This window comes from Xyrauchen texanus, chromosome 39 (assembly GCF_025860055.1).
Source record: "Xyrauchen texanus isolate HMW12.3.18 chromosome 39, RBS_HiC_50CHRs, whole genome shotgun sequence".
NCBI classification, from domain to species: Eukaryota; Metazoa; Chordata; class Actinopteri; order Cypriniformes; family Catostomidae; genus Xyrauchen; species Xyrauchen texanus.
In genome coordinates this window covers 15,232,122-15,255,187 of record NC_068314.1, presented here as the reverse complement: position 1 = coordinate 15,255,187, position 23,066 = coordinate 15,232,122, and the positions used below count along the sequence as shown (strand labels likewise).

Below are 23,066 nucleotides of genomic sequence, written 5' to 3'. Positions count from 1 at the left end.
TTGAATTACTGAAATTAATTAACTTTTGCATGATATTCTAATTTTTCGAGTTTCACCTGTATATATATATGAGCATATTATTTGAATGACCTACTTACTATTTTATCATATTCATTACCCTATTTGTATCATCAACCTTTTAATTTACCATTAGGTGTCATGTTATGACATTTATTATTGCAGTAATTATTTTTTTTTTTTAGGCGAACTATAAATATTTACTCACCCTCATGTTGGTTCAACCTGTTGAACACACAGAGACAAACACAGACACAGACATGTTGGTCTACCTATCATTATGAGGACTTTCCATAGACATAATGACTTTTATACTGTACAAACTATAGATTCAATCCCCTAAACCTAACACCCTCACTGAAAACTTTCTGCATTTTTACATTTTCAATAAAACATTGTTTAGTATGACTTTTTAAGTCATTTAAATTATGGGGACACTAGAAATGTCCTCATAAATCACATTTATAGCATAATACCCTTGTTATTACCAGTTTGTAACAAAAAAATTGTCCTCGTAAATCACACAAACATGCACACACACACACACACACACAGAGAGAGAGAGAGAGAGAGAGAGAGAGAGAGAGAGAGAGAGAGAGAGAAAAGAACAAGTTAATTACATTCTTTAAAGAAAACTGGAATACAAAATTGCACACGATATACATAATGATTAACTAAACTTAAAAACTTCACTAAGCAGTTAATTGTGCAATAATAATAACAATAATAATATAATATTATATATATATAGATCAGTGGTTCTTAGAATTCTGAGATTAAAGATCATCTTTTGAGTTCCACTGAAGAAAAACAGCTGACGAGTTTGGAACAATATGAGGGTGAGTAAATGATACTGAATTAAAATGTTTGCTACATAGCTTGTAATTCTCTGAAACACAAGAGGGCGTGCCATTTAATATTTGGAAAGGGTTGAAGCACGTATTTGAAGTTTAATCTCCCATCATTAGCATAAACAAAACCGCCATAGAAATCACGTCTAAAATATAATCAAAGCGTTAACGACAGGGCATTGTAAATAGGCGATGACGTAAATCATGACGTCACCTCGAGACGTTCTCGCGATGTTTGCTCATGCTTGGGTTTGATATAATCGTTGTGCGTCCTTTTGCCCTCTCGTTCGTCCTCAGTGCAGGATAACGAAAAGACGTGCCCATCAGCCGGTAAAGCAGGCCGCAGACGGAAAAACTAGTATTTGTAGAGACTGTGACAGTTTAAGTGGTCGCACATCGAGAGAAAAGGAACAATTTTGGATAATAGTGAGGTGAGAAGCTTTTTATGAAAGTGTTATATTTCATTCGCTCGCGACGCGTCCGTACACTGTGGACGTCTTCGTTGGTTGGGAGCGTTCAAATTTGTTGAGTTGCGATGTCTTTTTTAACTCTAAACCTTTGAAAACTATTAGACTCTTCCCAATAGTGATCGATTATCAAGACCTGAGGTATGTGTCTGATGACAGTATGAATTCAGTGTTCATTAATTAAGAATTTGTGGTCAAATATAAATTCTATAATAAATGTCAGAGCTGAATTTAGTTTAACTTAACTTAGCTGAGTTTTAAAATACAGTGGTGTCCAATAGTGAAATGCCTCTCTCTCTTTTTTTGTTTCTTTTCTAATATATGTATATATATATATATATATATATATATATATATATATATATATATATATATATATATATAATTATATATTAGAAATTGTATTATCAGCACAACACTTTTAATGAAATGTGAATTGAAAAAATATTATTCCTACATTGAGAATGTTTAAGTATAGTTTAGGTCCCTTTAAAGTGTGTTCACGAGCTGGTTTAGACAGAACCTGATGATTCACGTAATCCCAATATGTTGTGAGAATGTTACACAAAAACATCTAAATTCTGTCATCATGTACTAATTAATATTCATGTTGTCCCAAACCTTTTTGATAATTTGTCACTACATAATTCTCATGCTTCCATTTTTGTAATTTCATACTTTTGATGACTTAATCGTTAAAAAAAAGATCTCATTTTCGGAATTCCCATTGAGCTGAATAAGGAAAAACAGCTGAAATAGGTTTAGGGATAATTTTTGGCATAGACTTTCGAGACATGCCTACCTATTTCCTCAAACTGAAGTGTTTTTAGGAGTGGCTGCATGGTTTTTATAGTGTAGATTAGGTGTGGAGAGTATGACCAAAATCTTATCATATATGTAATGTTACATCACAATATATTTATTTAATTTAGCTGGAAAGTTCAGTGACAATATAAATAAACAGTTTATATTTTAATAACCATGCAGTATGCCTATTTTTGGATAATCCAGTTATTTAAATACTTTACGAATAAAAGGTATTCAAAGAAAATTATTCACAATGAGAAATTTTAAATAAATATGCAAGTAGTGCAAAAACAGTTTTAGACTTTATAACAAAAGACTCAAAGTGGATAGTGTCACCTGTTCAGAGGAGCCACATTTAAAATCATTGTAAAATAGCCAGAGTACACACAGATGTGGCTGCACATCAGTTTCATTCTATATTAATGCAGCAAGTAGTGGCATTGCTCTGCCACCCTTGTTACAACCCCTTAATAAGACATTCTTCCTCGTCTTGACCTGTCTGAGACACTTCCCACTTTTGTTTCTCTTACATGTAACAACATAAAGCAGTCCTGCACAATAATAGCTTTGCAAATATATATTTTGTTATATAAACAATGCCATTTCTTTCCAGGCTTGTACAATCAACTATGGACACTATTATCCGCTGCCCATTCCTGTCTCGTGTCCCCCAAACCTTCCTGCAGCAGGCCAGAACGTCCTTGGTTGCTTATGCAATGAAATGTCCTGTCATGATGGACCTTGCCTCAAGGCCACTGGTCCGTTCTGTCTGCTCTTCTTCAGCCAGCTTGCAGAAGGTTGAGAATACAACCCCAGCCAATGAGGGTCAGTCTTTTCAACCACTGCTTGATTTTGCATGAAGTCTGGAAGTGTACACTTCTTACTAAACAATGTCCCATTTGTTTTTTTGTATTAGAAACTAAAGAGGCCCCCAATGTGCCGCTGGGCCACCCCGTGCCTCCAGTCGGTCAAGCAACAGCCTCCAAGTGCCCCTTCCTGGCCGCAGAGATGGGGCAGAAGAACAGCAGTGTGGTTCGGCAGGTCAGCATGGAACTTCAGGAGGATGTTTCCGAAGTTCGCACTATGTGCAAAGGTTTGTCAGGATGTTTGATTTATTATTTTTTAAGTTCAACTTTATATTCTATATATATATGCACTTGGATGGCTGTAGTAAACATGTTGACCTCACTTATTGAGTAATCAGTGGTTGGGCAACTAATTGACCATTCTGGAAATCCCTACTCTACATATTAGTTTTTTTTATGAAATAGGCAATTGTTTGACATTGACGTGGCCTGTTTTTCAGATGTCTCTCAATCTGAGCTGAATCCATTGGTGAAGGACACCAAGGTTGGAGGGAACCTAATGAAAAAGCTGATGAAACAACGTCCCACCAGGGTCTCCCATTTGCTGCAGGAGAACATGCCCAAAAGTAAGTACTTTTATCATCACTATCTTGCTTATAGTTGTGTTCAAAAGTGTAATGATAAAACTAATACTGTACACAACTTCCTATTTTGAAACTTTTGAAATTCTCTTGCAGCTGTCTCAAACTTCCGCTATGATGAGTTCTTTGAGAAGAAAATCGAGGCAAAAAAGAACGATCACACATACCGGGTGTTTAAAACGGTGAACCGGAGAGCTACTGAGTTCCCATTGGCAGATGATTACACCGAGTCTTTGTCCTACAAGAGAAACGTTTCGGTGTGGTGCAGCAATGACTATCTTGGCATGAGCCGCCATCCCCGTGTTGCAAAAACTATAATGTAAGTGACACTCGAAATCTGTCAAGAACATGTCCTGGTCATATTTCATCCAAAAAACAACCAGAAATGAATAAAAATGGCATTTTGCATAAAAAATGTAGCTCCTTTTAGAGGTATTCAGATTTTTTGCGTTGTTAAATTCTTTTTGTGACAAGAATTAAGCCCCTTTTCTCCCATTCTCATAAAAAATAACAAAGAAATGTATGTCATGATGGTATTTGTTGTAATGCCTTTTTATTTATGCTGATTTCAACCAAAAAAGCATATAATTTACATGCTATCCCAGATGTGTATGACTTCCTTTCTTCTGCTGAACACAAAAGAAGATTTTAAGAAGAATTTCTCAGCTCTGTAGGTCCTTACAATACAAGTGACAAATATTTTGAAGCTCCAAAAACCACATAAAGGCTGGATAAAAGCAATCCATAAGACTGCAGTGGTCTTCGTCTCTATATCTTCAGAAGCAATGTGATGGGTGTTTGTGAGAAACAAATCAACATTTAAGTCAGTAATAAATAAAATCTCCTCCCCGCCCAGTAGGTTGCGATATGCATGAAGAATGTGAATCGCCTAATACAAAAGATGCATTTGAATGTGAAAGTGTAGATTTATTGTAAAAATATTAATAAATTAAGTACTTAAATATTGATCACACTTCTATCATAATTATTGATCTAAATCTGTAATTGTTTTTCATTTTTGGGTGAACTGTTCCTTAAAAGCTTCAAAAAGGACCAAAATGTATTAGATAATTGTGAAAGTCTTCTTAATATACACTACCGGTCAAAAGTTTTGAAACACTCGACTGAAGATCTTAACACTTAATCTTAAAAATCTTTTGATCTGAAGGCGTATGCTTAAATGTTTGAAATGAGTTTTGTAGACAAAAATATAATTGACCCAGACTCCATAAGCTTGTAAGATTTTGCTGTCATATGACTCATTAGTCAAGTAATTAAAGAAACTTTGGATTAACAGTTCTCTGCATTCTTTTCCTTGCTCTAAACAGGGAAACTTTACAAAAACATGGCTCAGGAGCTGGAGGGACTCGAAATATATCAGGAACGAGTAAGTTCCACGTGGACCTGGAGCACGAGCTTGCTGATCTTCATAGAAAGGACGCTGCCTTGTTGTTCACCTCCTGCTTTGTGGCCAATGACTCAACACTCTTTACACTGGCAAAAATGCTCCCAGGTAATAAAACTAAGACAATTTGGGGTTATTATTTAACCGCAAAATCACAAAAAAAAAAAAAAAAAAGAGAGAGAGAGAGAGAATTTTTTCATAAAGAAAATGCATTGAAATAATTTTCATGACCCACATATTTGTTCCCTAAATTCTCATTACCATTATATGTAAACATGTCATTCCCATTAATGTAATATACAAAATGTGTGTATCTATATATATACACACACACACACACACACACACACACACAAATCTATTTAAACAGAAATATTTTGTCATGGTTATTGTACTGAATATATGCTGGTTAAAAAAATTAATAAATAAACATTGTCCAGTAACTTTTGTTACTTTATTACAATAGAAAGTGATATTTTTCACATTATACTTATGACAGTTTGGTGTGGAAATGTGCCTAATAGTCTTTTAAAGATTTAAAAATTTCACAATGCCAAGTCCAAATGGTGTTTTAATGGTCCTGGAGAAACGTTGTCTCGTTTCGCTGTGTACTGTACTAACTGTATATGGTTGAACGACAATAAAAACCACTCGACTTGACTAATAGGCTTAATTTTCTTAATGCAAAATAGACTTTTTCTGGCTGTGGGGAATATGGTCTGCACATTTCTCCATGAGATTCACCCATTTAGGCTGTTGTGAGATTTCTGATAACACCTTTTTGTGTGTTTTCTTTTAGGTTCTGAGATCTATTCAGACGCAGGCAACCATGCTTCTATGATACAGGGTATCCGGAACAGCGGTGCCAAGAAGTTTATCTTCCGTCACAATGACGCCAAGCATTTACGTGAGCTTCTGGAGAAATCTGATCCATCCACTCCAAAGATTGTTGCCTTTGAAACCGTGCACTCAATGGATGGTTAGTAAGAACCTCTTTGTTATGCTTTTTGAACATGAGTTCCATGGGTTCCAGTAGTTAATGGTGATTCTTGTTTGTTGTGTTAGGTGCTGTGTGTCCATTAGAGGAGATGTGTGATGTTGCCCATGAGTTTGGTGCTATCACCTTTGTGGATGAAGTCCATGCAGTGGGACTCTATGGACCCAGAGGGGGTGGCATTGGAGATCGTGATGGTGTCATGCACAAGATGGACATCATATCTGGAACACTTGGTCAGCATCATTTGCTTTTATATTTTTATATATATATATATGTATATACACATACACACACACCCACTTGTATGTGACAATAAAGTGATTTGATTTGTATGTATATATCCGTGTATAAATATGTAAGTATGTATATTTATATATAATTTTATAAGGAAAAGCATGTTAAAATAACAAGTGTATATCATATTTAATCGGTTCTTCTGTTTTTTTTTTTCAATAAACCTTATAAAACCGAGAGTTAAAAAAAAACATAGGGAGTTGAAAATCTTTTTATTTTTTCCATTCCCCCCCAGAATTTGTTTTTTGTTTGTTTTCTCATGAAATAAGCCCAGAACTTTGGACTTGACATCATAGCTTTTGTCACTTTATGCTCTTGCAGATATTTGCTGCCTTGTTGCCTAGAAACCAGCTCTTGTTTTGCTCACATTGAATTGCCCCTGAAGGCTCTTGAATTACCATTTGTCAGTCAGGTTGTCGTGACCCAGAAGGATTTTAGTGCTAATGAAGAGTTCTTCACACAAAAAAAAAACAGACGTCATCTTTTTTATGCAATGTTAATTATGCACAGAAAGAGTGAAGTAAATATTCTTGGTATGTTGGCCCAGCACACCCTTTTTCAACTTTTCTACGCTGAATTTAGGGTAACAATCTGTGGAATTCAGTGATATGTCTTGTAAAATGTGTTAAACGAAGGCTTCCCGTGGTCATGCTAAACCTGGATATATCACAGAATTTGAAAATTGTGGTACTACACTCTTATTGTTTGCTGAAACCATAATGACATTAGAATCAGAATGAGCTTTTGAGACAATCAGAATGAGCTTCATTGCTAAGTATGCTTACACATAATTGTGAATATATACATATACAACATTTTTATACAAACATTTGAAATATACATATAAACATTTATTTGTTAACAGTGAAATAAGGTACAACAGATACATATATAGAGGAAACTACAGTAGGGCAATAATGTTGTTCAAAAATGTTATATACTGATATACAGTTATGTGCTAGGTTATTAAATGTGCAGAATAGGTAGGATATGTCAAATAAAAATAAATGGAATATAAATATAATATGAATGAATAGTTGAATATGCACATGATTGTATTGCACATGAATAAGCAACTTAATATTAAACAAATGTTATTCTTATAATTAAATAAAAAAAACGACATATTCATCTAAATTATGAGATGACTGATCCTTAAAATGACTGATCAGTGCCCTAACTACTGATCTAGGGAACTGATTGAGACCCACCCAATGTGTGATTCCCTGCGTGCTGCAAAAAGATTGGCCCTCAGTCTAGGCACTATAGGGCGATCGGCAATCATGGATTTAAGATGAAAATCGACTGATTTAGATCGGTGCACCCCTAGAAATCAGTATAACCGATAGCCACCAAATATTTTTAACTCTTTTCAAACTAGGACTCTTGACTGCTGGTTCAACAACAGTTTGACTGATTCACTGAAAAGAACCACACATTCAAGAAACGTATTAGCAAATTGTACAGCACATGGTGCTCTTGCTCATTTTTGCATGCAGTTATTAAGGAAAAGCTGTTGACCATTTTTGTTCATATATTTTTTCGACGACCAGTCATCCTCTTGTCGCATACAATTCACAAGCTTACAACTCATCTAAATTTGCTCTTTTATTTTTTATAATAGTGTTATGAAACTGCTTTCTCATGTCTCTTGTTGTTTTAATTTTGCAGGGAAAGCATTTGGGTGTATTGGGGGCTACATCGCCAGTACCAACGCATTGGTGGACACTGTCCGTTCTTATGCTGCTGGCTTCATTTTCACTACATCCCTACCACCCATGCTGCTTGCTGGTGCCCGGGAATCCATCCAGATCCTGAAAAGCGAAGAAGGGCGTGCACTTCGACGCAAACACCAATGCAGTGTTAAACTATTCCGTCAGATGCTGATGGATACAGGCTTGCCCGTAGTTAATTGCCCCAGTCACATTATTCCAGTTAGGGTACGTAGAAATCCCTGTCAATAATAGAGATCTTCCAGACCGCTGTATGATTTTGGTTGTGTTTTTGAGTGGTCAACTAATAAGGATTTTTCAATGACAAGAGTGTGTAATGTCTGCTAGGATACTATTTTATTGTAGCAGTAAAGATATACAGTATACACACCCCTCACATTTTTGTAAATATTTGATTTGGCCACACAAAATATGGACATTTTCACTTAGGGGTGTACTCACTTTTGTTGCCAGCGGTTTAGACATTAATGGCTGTGTGAGTTATTTTGAGAGGACAGCAAATTTACACTGTTATACAAGCTGTACACTCACTACTTTACACTGTTGCAAAGTGTCATTTCTTCAGTGTTGTCACATGAAAAGATATAATCAAATATTTACAAAAATGTGAGGGGTGTACTCACTTTTGTGAGATACTGTATACATACACAAGCATTTAAAAGATTTTACACAGTAGTTAGTGACATTTTTTAAAAACAACACAATTTGTGCTTTATCCATTGATTAAGCTGTTGGTATATTTTGGAAGTGAGCTAACGGTTGTGTTTAGTGTCAAAACATATCAGCTGATGTCGAAAATGTCCAAATATTGGTCACTAGACATATTGTTGATTATGGTTGACTAGTATGGGTTTTTACCGATATCTAGTGAGCAGGATGGATAATGTATGGAAAAAAAACATTAAAACAAAAATGCTGAAACAGTTACTGAACTTCACTCAAAGTTCACTTAAACATAAGAAAACCGTAAATCTATTGACAAAGCTAACATGAATATCTAAATTCAGGTCGCGGATGCAGAGAAGAACACCGAAGTCTGTGACATCATGATGAGCCGCTACAACATCTACGTTCAGGCCATTAACTACCCCACCGTGGCACGTGGAGAAGAGCTGCTCCGGATTGCCCCAACACCACATCACACACCACAGATGATGAAGTACTTTGCTGGTAAGCCTGTTTTTTTTTTTTATTATACATAAGATGTGTAGATGTTCAGTGCGGATGTATTGTAACAATAGTTTGCTTCTTGTGCCACAATAATTGACCAATTAATTTCTTCCCATAGATAAGCTAACTCAGACCTGGAAGGAGGTGGGTCTGGAGCTGAAGCCACACTCATCCGCACAGTGTAACTTCTGTCGACAGCCTCTGCACTTTGAGTTGATGAGCGAGAGGGAGAAATCATACTTCAGTGGGCTCAGCCAACCCATATCTGCCTGCGGCTAGCACCGACTTCATCAAGCATTACGCATTCCTCAAAATATTGTAGCGTCTAAAGTATCGTAAATTATTGAGATTGATATTCCATGTACATCAAATCCTGTATGAGAGAATAAATATTTAGAAAGATTGATTTAGTGTATTTATGTGTTTTGATAATGGATCCTGGAAAACAATTTTGAGAAGTTTAAAAGGTTTTATATTTTACATTGAACAAGGGTAGAAAAGTAATGAAAGTAAACTTCCATCAAAATGCAGATTTGACACTTATTGGATATTAAACGAATGACTCTTTACACAATTGTTTAGATCCTCAGCAGTTATTTATTTAATTATTTCTTTTTCATTTAGGGTTTTGTTACCCGACTGTGGACTTAAAGGAATAGTTCACCCAAAAATTAAAATTCTCTTATAATTTATTCATAATTTTTTTTTTCTTCTGCTGAACACAAACGAAGATTTTTTGTAATATCTCAGCTCAATTCACAATGCAAGTGAATGATGAACAAACGCTCTAAAAAGGCAGCATAAAATTAATTAATGTAACTCCAGTGGTGTAATCCAAATCTTCTGAAACAATCCAATCGGTTTTGGGTGAGAACAAACCAAAATGTAACTCTTTTTCACTGTACACTTTCACTACATCTTGCCATTGTAGTTTCTAGTAGCCACGATCATGATTTTAAGCCCTCTTACACTTCCTAGTGCTTGGTGCATGTGCAGAGAGCTCGATGGCTCTAAGATAATGCAGAGGTTGATCCCTTCAGCAGTGCTTTTTATTCATCATACAACAAAACAGTGCTCTTCTTTTTCCATCAGGTTAAATGTCTTAGACAATCAAACCAAAATCAAATTAACCCTTAAATGCATAGGTATTTCACAAAATATTATTACATACTCCGGTCTTTAGCAAGCTGGCACATAAATCTATCACTAATGGATATACAAAATGCCCAGATAGTGTCACATTTTTAAAACATTAGAATAGAATATATTTTTGAATATATTTTGACATTATATTTCTCATATTATCAAAGGGATGATGCAACAAATATAGAAATTGATTCATTACATCCACACTGATATGTCATGAGACACAACTGTCTGTCAAGCGCATTGAGCTACACTCAAATGTGTAAGTAATTTCTCAGACATGTTTTGAGTCTAAATAGATACACAACTTGCATCATTTCAGTATTACACCCAAATGACAATAGCCAAATCATACTGTTTATGTGTTGTACTTGCTATAGTTTACTTTCACATTGCTTCTTCATATCAATGTCAAATGAAACCAAGTGAATCACTGAAACAAAAGCGCCACTTTAAGAAAAATTATTTTACAGATTGTTTTACTTTTAATTAACTATATCACAATTCCAGTAAGGTGCAAGTATAAACACCATGGGAACACACAGCCATTACACAAGTCAGGAAGGAGACGCATTCTGTTTCCTAGAGATGAATGTAGTTTGGTGTGAAAAATGTAAATCAATCCCTGAACAACAGCAAAGGACCTTGTGAAGATGCTGGAGGAAACGGGTGGACAAGTATCTATATCCACAGTAAAATGAGTCCAATATTGACATAACCTGAAAGGCTGCTCAGCAAGGAAGTATCCACTGCTCCAAAACCACCAAAAAAAAGCCAGACAACAGTTTGCAAGTGAACATAGGTACAAAGATCTTACTTTTCTGAGAAGTTTCCTCTGGTCTGATGAAACAAAAATTGAACTTTTTGGCCATAATGACCATTGTTATGTTTTGAGGAAAAAGGGTGAGGCTTGCAAGCCGAAGAACACCATCCCAACCATGAAGCATGGGGGTGGAAGCATCATGTTGTGGGGGTGCTTTGCTGCAGGAGGGACTGGGGCACTTTATAAAATAGATGGCGTCATGAGGATGGAAAATGATATGGATATATTGAAGCAAAATCTCAAGACATCAGCCAGGAAGTTAGAGCTTGGTTGCAAATGGGTCTTCCAAATGAATGCATAATGCAGAGCATACCTCTGAATTTGTGGCAAAATGGCTTCAGGACAACAAAGTCAAGGTATTGGAGTGGCCATCACAAAGCCCTGACATCAATCCGATGTGTGTGATGAATATTTGTGGGCAGAACTGAAAAAGCATGTGCGAGCAAGGAAACCTACAAACCTGACTCAGTTACACCAGTTCTGTCTGGATGAAAGGGCCACAATTCCAGCAACTTCTAGTGAGAAGTGTGTGAAAGTCTACCCAAAACATTTGAACCAAGTTAAACAGTTTAAAGGCAAATATACCAAAAACTAACAAATTGTATGTAAACTTCTGAGATGAAAGAAATAAAAGGTGAAATAAATCATTCTCTCTACTATTATTCTGATATTTCACATTATTAAAATATAGTGATCTTAACATAAGACAGGGAATGTTTTCTATGATTAGTTGTCAGGAATTGTGAAAAACTAAGTTTAAATATATTTGGCTAATGTGTATGTAAGCTTCTGACATCAAATGTATGTGTACACGCAAAAACTTTTAATGGAATACTAATAATTCACCATTGTCAAAGAAAATGAACATAATATAGTAGTCATTTTTATAAATATAGTTATTATTTGTCTTTTTGTCATGTCAAGAAATGTATATCCTGTGATAATAAACTTGTATAGATACTGTATGAAAGAATCATAAAAATGTGATTTATGTAGCACACAAAAAAAAAGTGATCCAGACTAGGTCACTAAAGACCAGAGGTGTGCATTAAATGGTTAATGCCACCTTTATACCCCACAAACAGAGAACTCATCTGTGTAAAGATATCTTAATTGTTGTTATATAACATTTGAGACTTGGATTACATAAGAGCTAAATGAGTAACATCAGTGAAAGAGAAGAAGAAGAATGACTTATTTCTTGCCTCTATTTTCACTTTATTTTCTACATTGTGAAGTGATAATGTCTCCTTTTCAATGCACACCGTTATAGTGAACTATATGATGTCCAAAACAAAAACATTAATGTTCCTGGCACAGAAACCTAATATATGATAACAAATTGTCCGGGTAGTAGGTCAACTGAAAAATGAGACTGGTCTCCAACCAGATGGGATAAGGGACGAATAATAACTAATCCTTTTGCAGAAAACAGGTGTAACTGACATCATCATCTGTTTGCATCTTCATCTAATGCTGATGCTCAAAAATGTGTAAAATGAGGTGACCCATTTAAAAGAAAAGGAACACTGGTAAAAAAAATAATGTCTGTAAAATCCTTATTAAATAGAAATCATGGCCATCTTGTTTCGGCTACTGTAATCAATACAATATGTTTCTTTAGGAAGCAGTCAGTTTGAAACAAAGTAAAGAGTGTTATCTATGATGAGTTTACAGATGAGAAATCAATTAGTTCCGATCAACTGATCCATGTTGTGTATTCAGGGGAATTCTGTTCATCATATGATGTTTGATGAAACCGTGATCCACATTTTTAGGCCATCTTGTGATCAGTTTAGGCTGGGGTCCACTAATGTGGAAATACCACTTAAAAGAGCTTTTATCTTTTGGTTTAGTTCAGCTTCAACCACTGTCTACTGTCTTCTCTCATTGCCTTTGATGCAGTTTTGAGAAAGAGGAATTTCATGTACAGCAAATGGGTAAACGGGGTTGTGGTTAAGTTTGTGATACTGAATGTCCAACCAATGATTTAGACTTCCTAATTTGAATGATGAATGGAGCAATGCTATAGTACAGAATACTTGTGAATTTTATTAACCATTTCATTTTTTTAAGCAAACCTTTAAATTAGCGATTTCGAGGCCTGGAAAAATCCTGGCAATTAATAAAATCTAACATTTGTGTAACATTTATTTTGTAGTTACCTAAACATTTTTTATATCAAAGTGTTTTTGTATATATAAATAAATAAATAAATAAATAGCCATTTTAAAGAATAAAATTTCAAATGTTAATTAAAATCTCATTTTAGATATATATGAAAAAAAATCTTAGCACTGCTCATATTTTCTTCAAAATGTATAATGTGTTTTAGAAACAACGATTGTGATATTTTATATTTTTTTTTTTTGCTGCTACGGTACACAATGCATAAAATCTGCATTGCCCTAAAACATGCTTTATCTTCTTTAAGAAAAGCTAAATGAGTGAGATATCAGAATATATAAGAATATATATGGATTTTCAGGTGCATAACCCAGGCATGTTTTTGACAGGTTTTTTTTTTTATTCATCTTTCTAAGCCCAACAACCACTGTATCCCTCTACAAAGGCTGAATCATCTGAATCACCCTGGCAGGAAACACTAATTGATCTGATTTACAGTGCATATTGCTCATAGCTCATTGAACACATGTTATACTTGGGTCTGTTGACTCACATCTAATGGGATTTCAAGCCTTTTTTTCAGGGTATAACTCAGACCTTTTTCTGGGCTTATTTACATCAAAGTCCCACAACCCTCTAAACTACTGTTAGGAATTATGTACCTGAAGCCTTGGAACAATGCACTTTTTATCAGACAGAAGAAATATAAATGCTTGAATTCATACATTATATCTCTGAGAAATGTCCTGTCAGAGCATGAATGAGTGACTGTTCATTACAGTAAAATCATTTTTGTGGTATGCAGTCATGTGGCTTGTGCTCAGACAGCCCATAAAAGCCAATACGTCACACTAGTCTTAAAGCACAACTTCTCTTAGACAGAACCGATGAACAGTTTCAAAATGAAAAGTGCTGAAATTCCCCACATAACATTGTCATAGACATATTTTTACTTTTAAATTTGGTAATGGAAACTATCTAAATCAGAGGTTGTGTGTGTGTGTTTGTCTGTGTTTGTGTGTGTGTGTGTTTGTCTGTGTTTGTGTGTGTGTGTGAGAGCGTGTATTTATCACTTTGTGGGGACCAAATGTCCCCATAAGGATAGTAAAACCCGACATTTTTGACCTTGTGGGGACATTTTGTCGGTCCCCATGAGGAAAACAGCTTATAAATCATACTAAATTATGTTTTTTGAACATGTAAAAATGCAGAAAGTTTTCTGTGAGGGTTAGGTTTAGGGGTAGGGTTAGGTTTAGGGGATAGAATATAAAGTTTGTACAGTATAAAAACCATTATGTCTATGGAAAGTCCCCATAAAACATGGAAACACAACAGTGTGTGTGTGTGTGTGTGTGTGTGTGTGTGTGTGTGAGTGAGTGAGTGAGTGAGTGAGAGAGAGAGAGAGAGAGAGAGAGAGAGAGAGAGAGAGAAAGAGCAATTCATTTTTATAGTTCTGCGGACTGACAAATCATTTTGAAGAACTAATATTTAATGTAATCTCTCAATGACTATGAGGTCATAAAAACTATATGTATAATAATATAATTAGATAAAAAAACCAAAAAACTTTTAAATAGATTTAGATGGATGAAATTTCATGTCATCTAGCTTGACATAAAACTAATGATTTCCGGTTCGCAAAAGACTCGTTCTTTTGAAGCGGTTCTTGTTAGTGACTCTGAGAACTAGGAGTAATGTGATTCTAACACTAGTGATTGCCTACCTTTGCTAATGCTCCTTTGCAATGAAGTGCTCTGACTAGTTCGCAAATTGCACTGAATGATCTTGTCTCGCTCTCGAGTCAACAGTACACTGATTACATGTCCATCGAAATAACTGGTTTTTTGGACTTGAAACCACAATGAATTGTACTTCCCATCACTAGCTTCAAGGCATGTATAAATCTAAAACTCAAATACTAAACCAATCAAAATAAAGATAAAATAAATAAATCAAATATAATTTTATGATAAATCAAAATATAACTTCTTTTTCACTCTAAACTCATGTTTACACTGCCAAGGTGCTACAGAAGCTGTATATAATATATTAGATGTATTTCAACAGACTGTTTAATGCTGCTCAGGCATAAATGCATTTACACAGACATTACAATTGCATACATACTATTAGATTAATGTTTTAATAATACAATTTGGAATATAGAAATATGAAATGAATGAAAATATGAAATGATACTTTCAATATGAAACAAAATTATGAAAATTAAGCTTTATCATAACAAATACAATGTTAAAGGCTGCTCTGAGGTGGGTTAGAGCAGGCTTGCTTTTATGCTGCATTGTGTCTTTACACAGAATGTTAAGCAGGATTAGAGCAGGATTAACTCGGCTCTGTAAAGATGCCTTCAAGGCATCAGCAGTCTCCTAGTCCTATCTAGCGCTCTGTGCATGCATCAAGCACTAGGAAGTGTAATCAAGCTTGAAATCATGATCATGCATAGAGACCTCAATGGCAAGATGAACTGTGAAAAAGGTGTTATATTTTGGTCAATTCTCATCCGAAATCAATCGCGTCAGAAGACCACTGGTCTAATGGATTACTTTTATGCTGCCTTTATGTGCTTTTTGGAGCTTCAAAGTTTTAGTCACCATTCACTTGTGGACTTTATGGATCTACAGAGCTGAGATATTCTTTTTAAAATCTTCATTCGTGTTCAGTAGAAGAAAGAACATCACATGTGTGATAATGACTCGAGCGTAAGTAAATGAGAAGACTTTCATTTTTGACTGAACTATCCCTTTAATGTGACAGCTGATAAGTTTCAATGTGATGTTGCATTTTCTCTACTAGATAACCCCATTCATGTTTACATTCAGTAACAAGGATGTGGAAACTTGCATTCCAGAGTTAGCACGACATGACCAGACGTACTTCCTGTTGAGCAACAGCCTGACTGTAATTATATAATAAAAATGGGATCAGAATTACACCACCATCATTAAATGTCTTTTCTATGGGAAAGGCCAGCAAGCTGGCATGCATGATGAAACTTTAAAACAAATAAAGAAACTTGTAATATACAACAACAAAGATGCAGACAGTATGATTGTGGTTATTCAAAAACGATGTTAGACACTGAAATATGCTCTGGCCCCCTCCATGCTCGTTGTGGTTACAAGGTTTATAGTAGATTAGTGTCTCTGAGTGGTGTCCGGTGAATAGCAAAGGATTTATAAACAATTGGAAGAGTTTTTGGGGTAAAGTATCTGAGTAACTGGGGCCCAGGTCAGGAAGCAGACAAACTGGTTAATCCAAACATCTGCCTTGAGACATCACATAGGTCACATGAACGACAACACATAGAGACAGTATCACCTATCTTATAGAGACTGTCTGTTCCCTGAACTACCAAACACAAAATTCTCAGTAAATAATTTATAAAAAATGTGATTAAGCTCAAACTTAAAACATCATGTGACGGTAGGGCTACTAAACATTAGAGCTCTTTCTACCAAATCACTAATTGTATTTATATATTAGTTTAAATGAATCTACTCCCACAGGTTATTGTTATAAACATGAGCCTGGTCTGAAGGGTTGAGGAGGAGGTGTTTCTACAATTTACTGTGAAGTTTTAAGTGTTACTCAGAGGACAGGATATCATTTTAAGTCTTTTGAACAAATAATGCTTAATGTGCCACCGTCAGATATAAATAAATTAAAAAAACTCTGTCGTCTTTTGCCCTTGATTTCCTTGGTGAATTTGCTAAAACTTTTTATCAGAACTTGTAGTTAATCTAGATAGAGCTTTAATTGTTGGTGACTCGCATAGATAATGAAAATGACACATTGGGATTAGAATTTATCGATATTCTCAACTCGCTTGGAGTCAGACAAAATGTTACAGGACCAACTCATTGCCATAATCATACACTAGATTTAATTCTGTCATACAAAGTTGATGTTGATACTATTGAAATTCTTGCGCAAAATCTACACCACGCTATCGTTCAGGTAGAACTATTCTTTTGACCACTAAAGATAGCTTCACTAGTAATCTTCCAGATCTATCTCATACACTCAATAAGCCCCAAAGTCTAGAAGAACTTGATGAAATAACAGGAAATATAAATACAGTCTTCTCTAGCATTATTAGTGTCGCCCCCTTACAATTAAAGAAAATTAAAGAAAAAAGCTCTGCGCCATGGTACAATGATCACACTCATGCTCTCAAGAGAGTAGCTCAGAAAATGGAGTGCAAGTGGAAGATACAAAATTAGAGGAATTTCCCAGTGCATGGAAGGATAGTCTGTGTAACTACAGTCAGCATATTTTAGCAAACTCATAGAAAATAACCACAACAATCCTTTATTCAGTACTGTGGCTACATTGGTTAGGAATAAAACCTCAACAGTACTGGTACCTATATTCCATCGCAGCACAAGAGTAATGACTTCATGAATTTCTTTGCTGATAAAATTGAAATAATCGGAATTATGCAATCATTTGTCACAGTACCTCAGAAAACAGTGTCTCATAATTTTCCTTACATGCAACTTCAATCCTACACTGTCATAGGTCATGAAGAGCTAACATAACGTATCAAAAATCAGAAGCCACAACATGGATGTTAGATCAAATACCAACTAAGCTCTTAAAAGAGGCATTCCCTGTAATCTCAGAACCTCTTCTTAATATTATTAACTCCTCGCTATCCCAAGAAACTTTAAATTGGCATTATCAAACCGCTTATTAAGAAGCCACAACTTGATCCTGGAGAACTGGCTAATTATAAACCGATTTCAAATCTCCTGTTTATGTTGAAATTACTATAAAAGGTAGTATCCTACCAACCATGTACATTTCTACGGAGAAATAGTATATATGGACAATTTCAGTCAGGATTTAAGCCCCATCACAGTACAGAGACTGCACTTTTCAGAGTTACAAATTACTTGCTCTTATCATCTGATCACAGCTACAATTCACTTCTAGTGCTTTTCGATCTTAGTGCTAACACGATAGATCACAACATTCTCTTGAATAGGCTGGAGAATTATGTTGGCATTTGTAGACTTGCATTAGCATGGTTTAGGTCCTATTGAGCAGACCGCTACCACTTAAATAAGGAATTGTCAAACGAAACAAAAGTTAAGAATGGAGTGCCACAGGGATCAATTTTAGGGCCTCTGCTTTTCTCCTTGTATATGCTTCCCCTGGGAGATATTATCAGGAATCGTGGAATACATTTCCACTGTTATGCTGACGATACCCAACTTTCTATTTCTTCAAAACTGAAAATTCACAATTCTCCAAATTATCCAAGTTACAATTCTCAGATGTATCAATGAAATCAAAGTTTGGATGGCCAGAAATTTCCTTCTACTCAATTTCGGCAAAACAAAGGTACTAATTATTGGACCAAAAAAAACAAGACGCTAAAATATAATTTGACTCTCAATGAATGTACTGCTTCATCATCTTCAAAGCGAAGAACTTAGGTGTTATATTTGATACCAATCTGCCCATTAAAATCAAATTACCAATGTTTGTAGAACAGTATTCTTCTACCTAAGACATATTGCTAAATTGCAACACATGCTCTCTGTTGCTGATGCTAAAAAATGAATTAATGCGTTCATGACCTCAAGACTAGATTATTGTAATGCATTACTGGGAGGATGTCCAGCAAGATCAATAAATAAACTTCAATTAGTTCAAAATGCAGCAGCCAGAGTGCTGACAAGAACCAAGAAATATGATCATATTAGCCCCATTTTATCATCATTGGCTACCTGTTAAATTCTGTATTAATTAAAAAATTCTGTTAACTACATTCAAAGCTTTGAATGGTCTTGCTCTGCAGTACTTAAGTGATCTTCTACCACACTATATTCCAACACGTTCATTAAGATCGCAAAATTCTGGCCTGTTAATTGTTCCTAGAATATCAAAATCCACAAAAGGAGGTAGATCCTTTTCATATTTGGCTCCTAAACTAAGGAATTGTCTCCATAACACTGTTCGGGATGCAGACACACTCACTCAGTTTTAGTCTAAACTAAAGACTCATCTATTTATCTAGGCATACACCTAATTTATCCTTCAACTCACAATTAGGCTGCTTTAGTTGGGTCTGCTGGAACCAGAAACAGTGATCATGATCTATAATTCTGTAATAAATTGAATGACATCTATGCTAATATTATTCTATTTGTATCCTTGTCTCTACCTCGGGACTCCTATCCAGAGTTCACCAGAACCAGCTGGATCCAGCTCCATTCCTGCTTCATGTTGGACTCCTCTGCTATGTGTCTCTGAGTGATGACGACTAAACACAGCCGGTGCCAGCCAAACGTAACTTCATTCTATTGCGATAGACTTCAGAGGATGAACTGATGCCAACTCCAACCATAAAATCTGGGATACTTCATATGCCATTGGCTGGATTTTGGATATAGCTCACCGAAATTACCAGCCAGGTTGAACTGCGATGCACCTTAATCTAGGATGGACTTCAAAGACATTAGTCATTAATCTTACAGTTCATACAAAATCTTTGTTTAAACACTGACTTAGTTTAATAATTTTCAACTATGACTTGCACTATACATAATTAAATAATATTGGCATTATATTCATGATGTTAGTCAGAGGGGAACTGGCCCCCACAGTGATTCTGGTTTCTCCCAAGGTTCTTTTTCTCCATTAACCAACATCTTATGGAGTTGTGTGTTCCTTGCAACATTTGCCTTCGGCTTCCTCACTGGGTTTCAAAATATAATAATTATTTAATTAATTATAAAAAAAAAATATCAAAATCGTATTTTATCAAACTCCACAAAGATGACTCATTATAATACATTATAGATATTACAGTTTCATTTTCTGTTACTGCATGATTTTCTGTAAAGCTGCTTCGAAAATATGTATGTCGTGAAAGGCGCTATACAAATAAAAATGACTTGACTTGATGGGAGTGTGGTCATGTGTCTGCTTGAGAGAGGGAGTGATGTAACTCGTCAAGCTGGTTGACATGACCCTAACAGCTGTTTCTCATTACAGTGATAGCGGAGAGACACCTTAAAACAACTGAACATGCCAGAAGAGAGTGAGAGAGCAATAGAGAGAGCGAGAGAGAGAGAGAGCGAGAGGGAGAGGGAGAGGAAGGGTCTGTATATTCTTAATGGTAGGATCCGAGGGGACTCTTTAGGTCAATTCACATACTGCTTAGCTCTTGGGGCTAGTGTAGTTGACTATGCCATTACAGACATGGATCCCTCCTACATATGTGCATTCACTGTCAGACCACAGTCTTCAATAGCAGACCATTGTCAAATTAATGTGTTCCATACGGAAATTCCAACACCATAGTACAGACCAAGGGCCCAGAAACCTGTTCGAACTAAACACAACATACAAAGGCCCCTAATATATGAATCTGAATTCCTTAGTGCAATTAGCTCCTATGAAATGTCCAACCTAATCAATAGATTTCAAATAACACTGTTTATGGCTAACAAGATATACCAAGTCCCAACTACAACAAATAAATTATATTTATCAAAGGTGCTCAATCAAAGCAAACCTACTACTTACAAACAAGAAAACTTAACTAAAAACTAGGGATGAAATTTGGTTTGATAAAGAATGTAAAATTAAAAGAAAACTACTCTACTAGCTCTCTAACCAAAAACACAGAGAGCACAAAGCTGAAACTAGACAAAATTATTGTGAAGCACTCAGGGATTATAAAAATACAATACTTAATGAAATTTAAGACTCCATTAATAATAATCAGTTGGGAAAAATAACAGTCTGAATAAACAACCCAGCCAGGACATAGCCATACCAAATGGAGAATTGTGGAAAGGCTATTTTAAAAACATATTCAAACACTGTAAAAAGTATTATGTGATAACTATTTAAAAAAGTATGGTAACAATTTTAAATGAAATATTTTTAAGAACTTTCCATCCTTGTTTTTTAAAATTAAATCTCCTTAAATAAAATCACCCAAATGAGTTAGTAATTAAGCCCTGTTTTTTTTTTTTTTTTATGAAATCACATTAATTAAATCTAACATGCTTTATTCTTCTAATGATATTAAGCTAAGTTAGTCATTTTTAAAGGTGGGGTATGTGATTTTCTTTTTTGACCATTTTTTCCAAATAACTTGAAATCCTATTCCTAACCCACTTACTGGCTGTAAATTAGAAGCACTGAAATGAAAATTTAGCAATTTAATCATCTGTGGAACGGGCAGGACTCGAAAAACTCCAGCCAATCATTTTCAAGACCATCTAGAATCATTGGACAGAAAATGTGTCAATCAAACGGTCGTACCATGCCCCCCTCCCCCCACCACCCTGGCGCGCGTGTCCCGTTCGTGCGCATACTCAAAGCTCGTGACCCAGTAACAGGAAGCGATTGTATTTATGTATGGAGAACAGAGCTTTTATAGTGCTAGTGGGGTTGTTCCACATTTCTATGAATCCTGTTTTGAATAGAAGACCGCTGTACAGACGCCAGTGAGACTAGTGAGTCTAGAACACTGCTAGAACACTGCGCATCTGAGTTTTCGCTCGTGCATGATTGCGCGTCCATGTTTTTCGAATGGGTGGAGTCAGGGCCAGCGTTGGAGGAGAGAAGGTAGGACCTTAGAGTTGTGTATTTTCAAAATCTGCCGGCCGTTTGGCAAATCACATACCCCACCTTTAAGCTTAAAAAGTATAAAAGTGCCATTTTACCACCTTAAAACTGTCACGTTCCTGTGTTGTCTGCCCCAGGTTTTCTGTTTCACTCAGCACGTCACATTCCATGTCACATTCCTTGAAAACTACACTTCCCAACTCTCCTTGCCCTCACCACCTGCCAGCACTCACTCATTGTTTTCACCTGCGTATCGTGTAGTTCCATCACCTCTATGTATATAACCCTGTTTATTTCTCCATTCTCCTGTTGGTCTTTGATGTATGTGGACGCCTGTTACCCGTGCTGTCTTTGCTTGTTCCCTTTTGTATGCCTTTCATGTTTTGTTTTACTTTTTCCCATCGTGGATGTTTTCCTTTGTTCGTGTTTTCGTGTTACCCTTTTATTAAATAAACCTCCGCTGCAAGTAGATCCTCGTTCTGTGTCTGCCTTCACCTACAATCGTGACAGAAAGACCGACCACAAATGGATCTAGCAGCGGTATTCACCGAACTGGCCCGGGCAAAGTTGACCGTTCGCGAGTACTCACGACTCTTCTCCATGGTCGCCATCCACACCGGATTCGACGACGCTTCCCTGAAAACCATCTACATGGTCGGGTTACCATCATGCCGGCGGAGGGAAGCACCGGAACCCGGAGAGCACACGTAGAGGGAGTACGTGAGTCTCGTTCTAAAGAAACTCGCGGCCGACGAACCACCCCTCGAGATTCCGGCTTTCGAGCCTGAGCCCATGCCTACCCAGATCGACGAGCCAGCGCTGCCAACTTCGTCTGCCCGGAGGAGGAGGAGAAGGAAAGCCTCCGTTCTCCAGCCCACGCCTGCCACGGTCAGCGAGCCATCGCCCACGCCTGCCACGGTCAGCGAGCCAGCACCCACGCCTGCCACGGTCAGCGAGCCAGCGCCCACGCCTGCCACGGTCAGCGAGCCAGCGCCCATGCCTGCCACGGTCAGCGAGCCTGAGCCCACGCCAGCCACGGTCAGCGAGCCTGAAGCCCCAGACCTCAGTGAGCCAGTGCCAGGAACCTCAAACGTCAGTGAGCCAGTGCCAGAAGCCTCATACGTCAGTGAGCCAGTGCAAAGAAGCCTCATACGTCCCTGAGCCA

General features: G+C 36.4%; 1 protein-coding gene across 1 annotated transcript; it reads left to right on the top strand.

Moving 5' to 3' along the window:
* The first annotated feature begins 1,134 nt into the window (after positions 1-1,134).
* LOC127632351 (5-aminolevulinate synthase, non-specific, mitochondrial-like) lies at positions 1,135-9,595 on the top strand. The gene is made up of 11 exons (XM_052110895.1): positions 1,135-1,300; positions 2,757-2,968; positions 3,060-3,236; positions 3,450-3,575; positions 3,687-3,909; positions 4,919-5,103; positions 5,795-5,974; positions 6,061-6,225; positions 7,958-8,226; positions 9,027-9,189; positions 9,308-9,595. Exons 2-11 carry the CDS (start codon positions 2,773-2,775, stop codon positions 9,466-9,468), a joined length of 1,845 nt encoding a protein of 614 aa, XP_051966855.1. The 5' UTR covers positions 1,135-1,300; positions 2,757-2,772; the 3' UTR covers positions 9,469-9,595.
* The last annotated feature ends 13,471 nt before the right edge of the window (positions 9,596-23,066 follow it).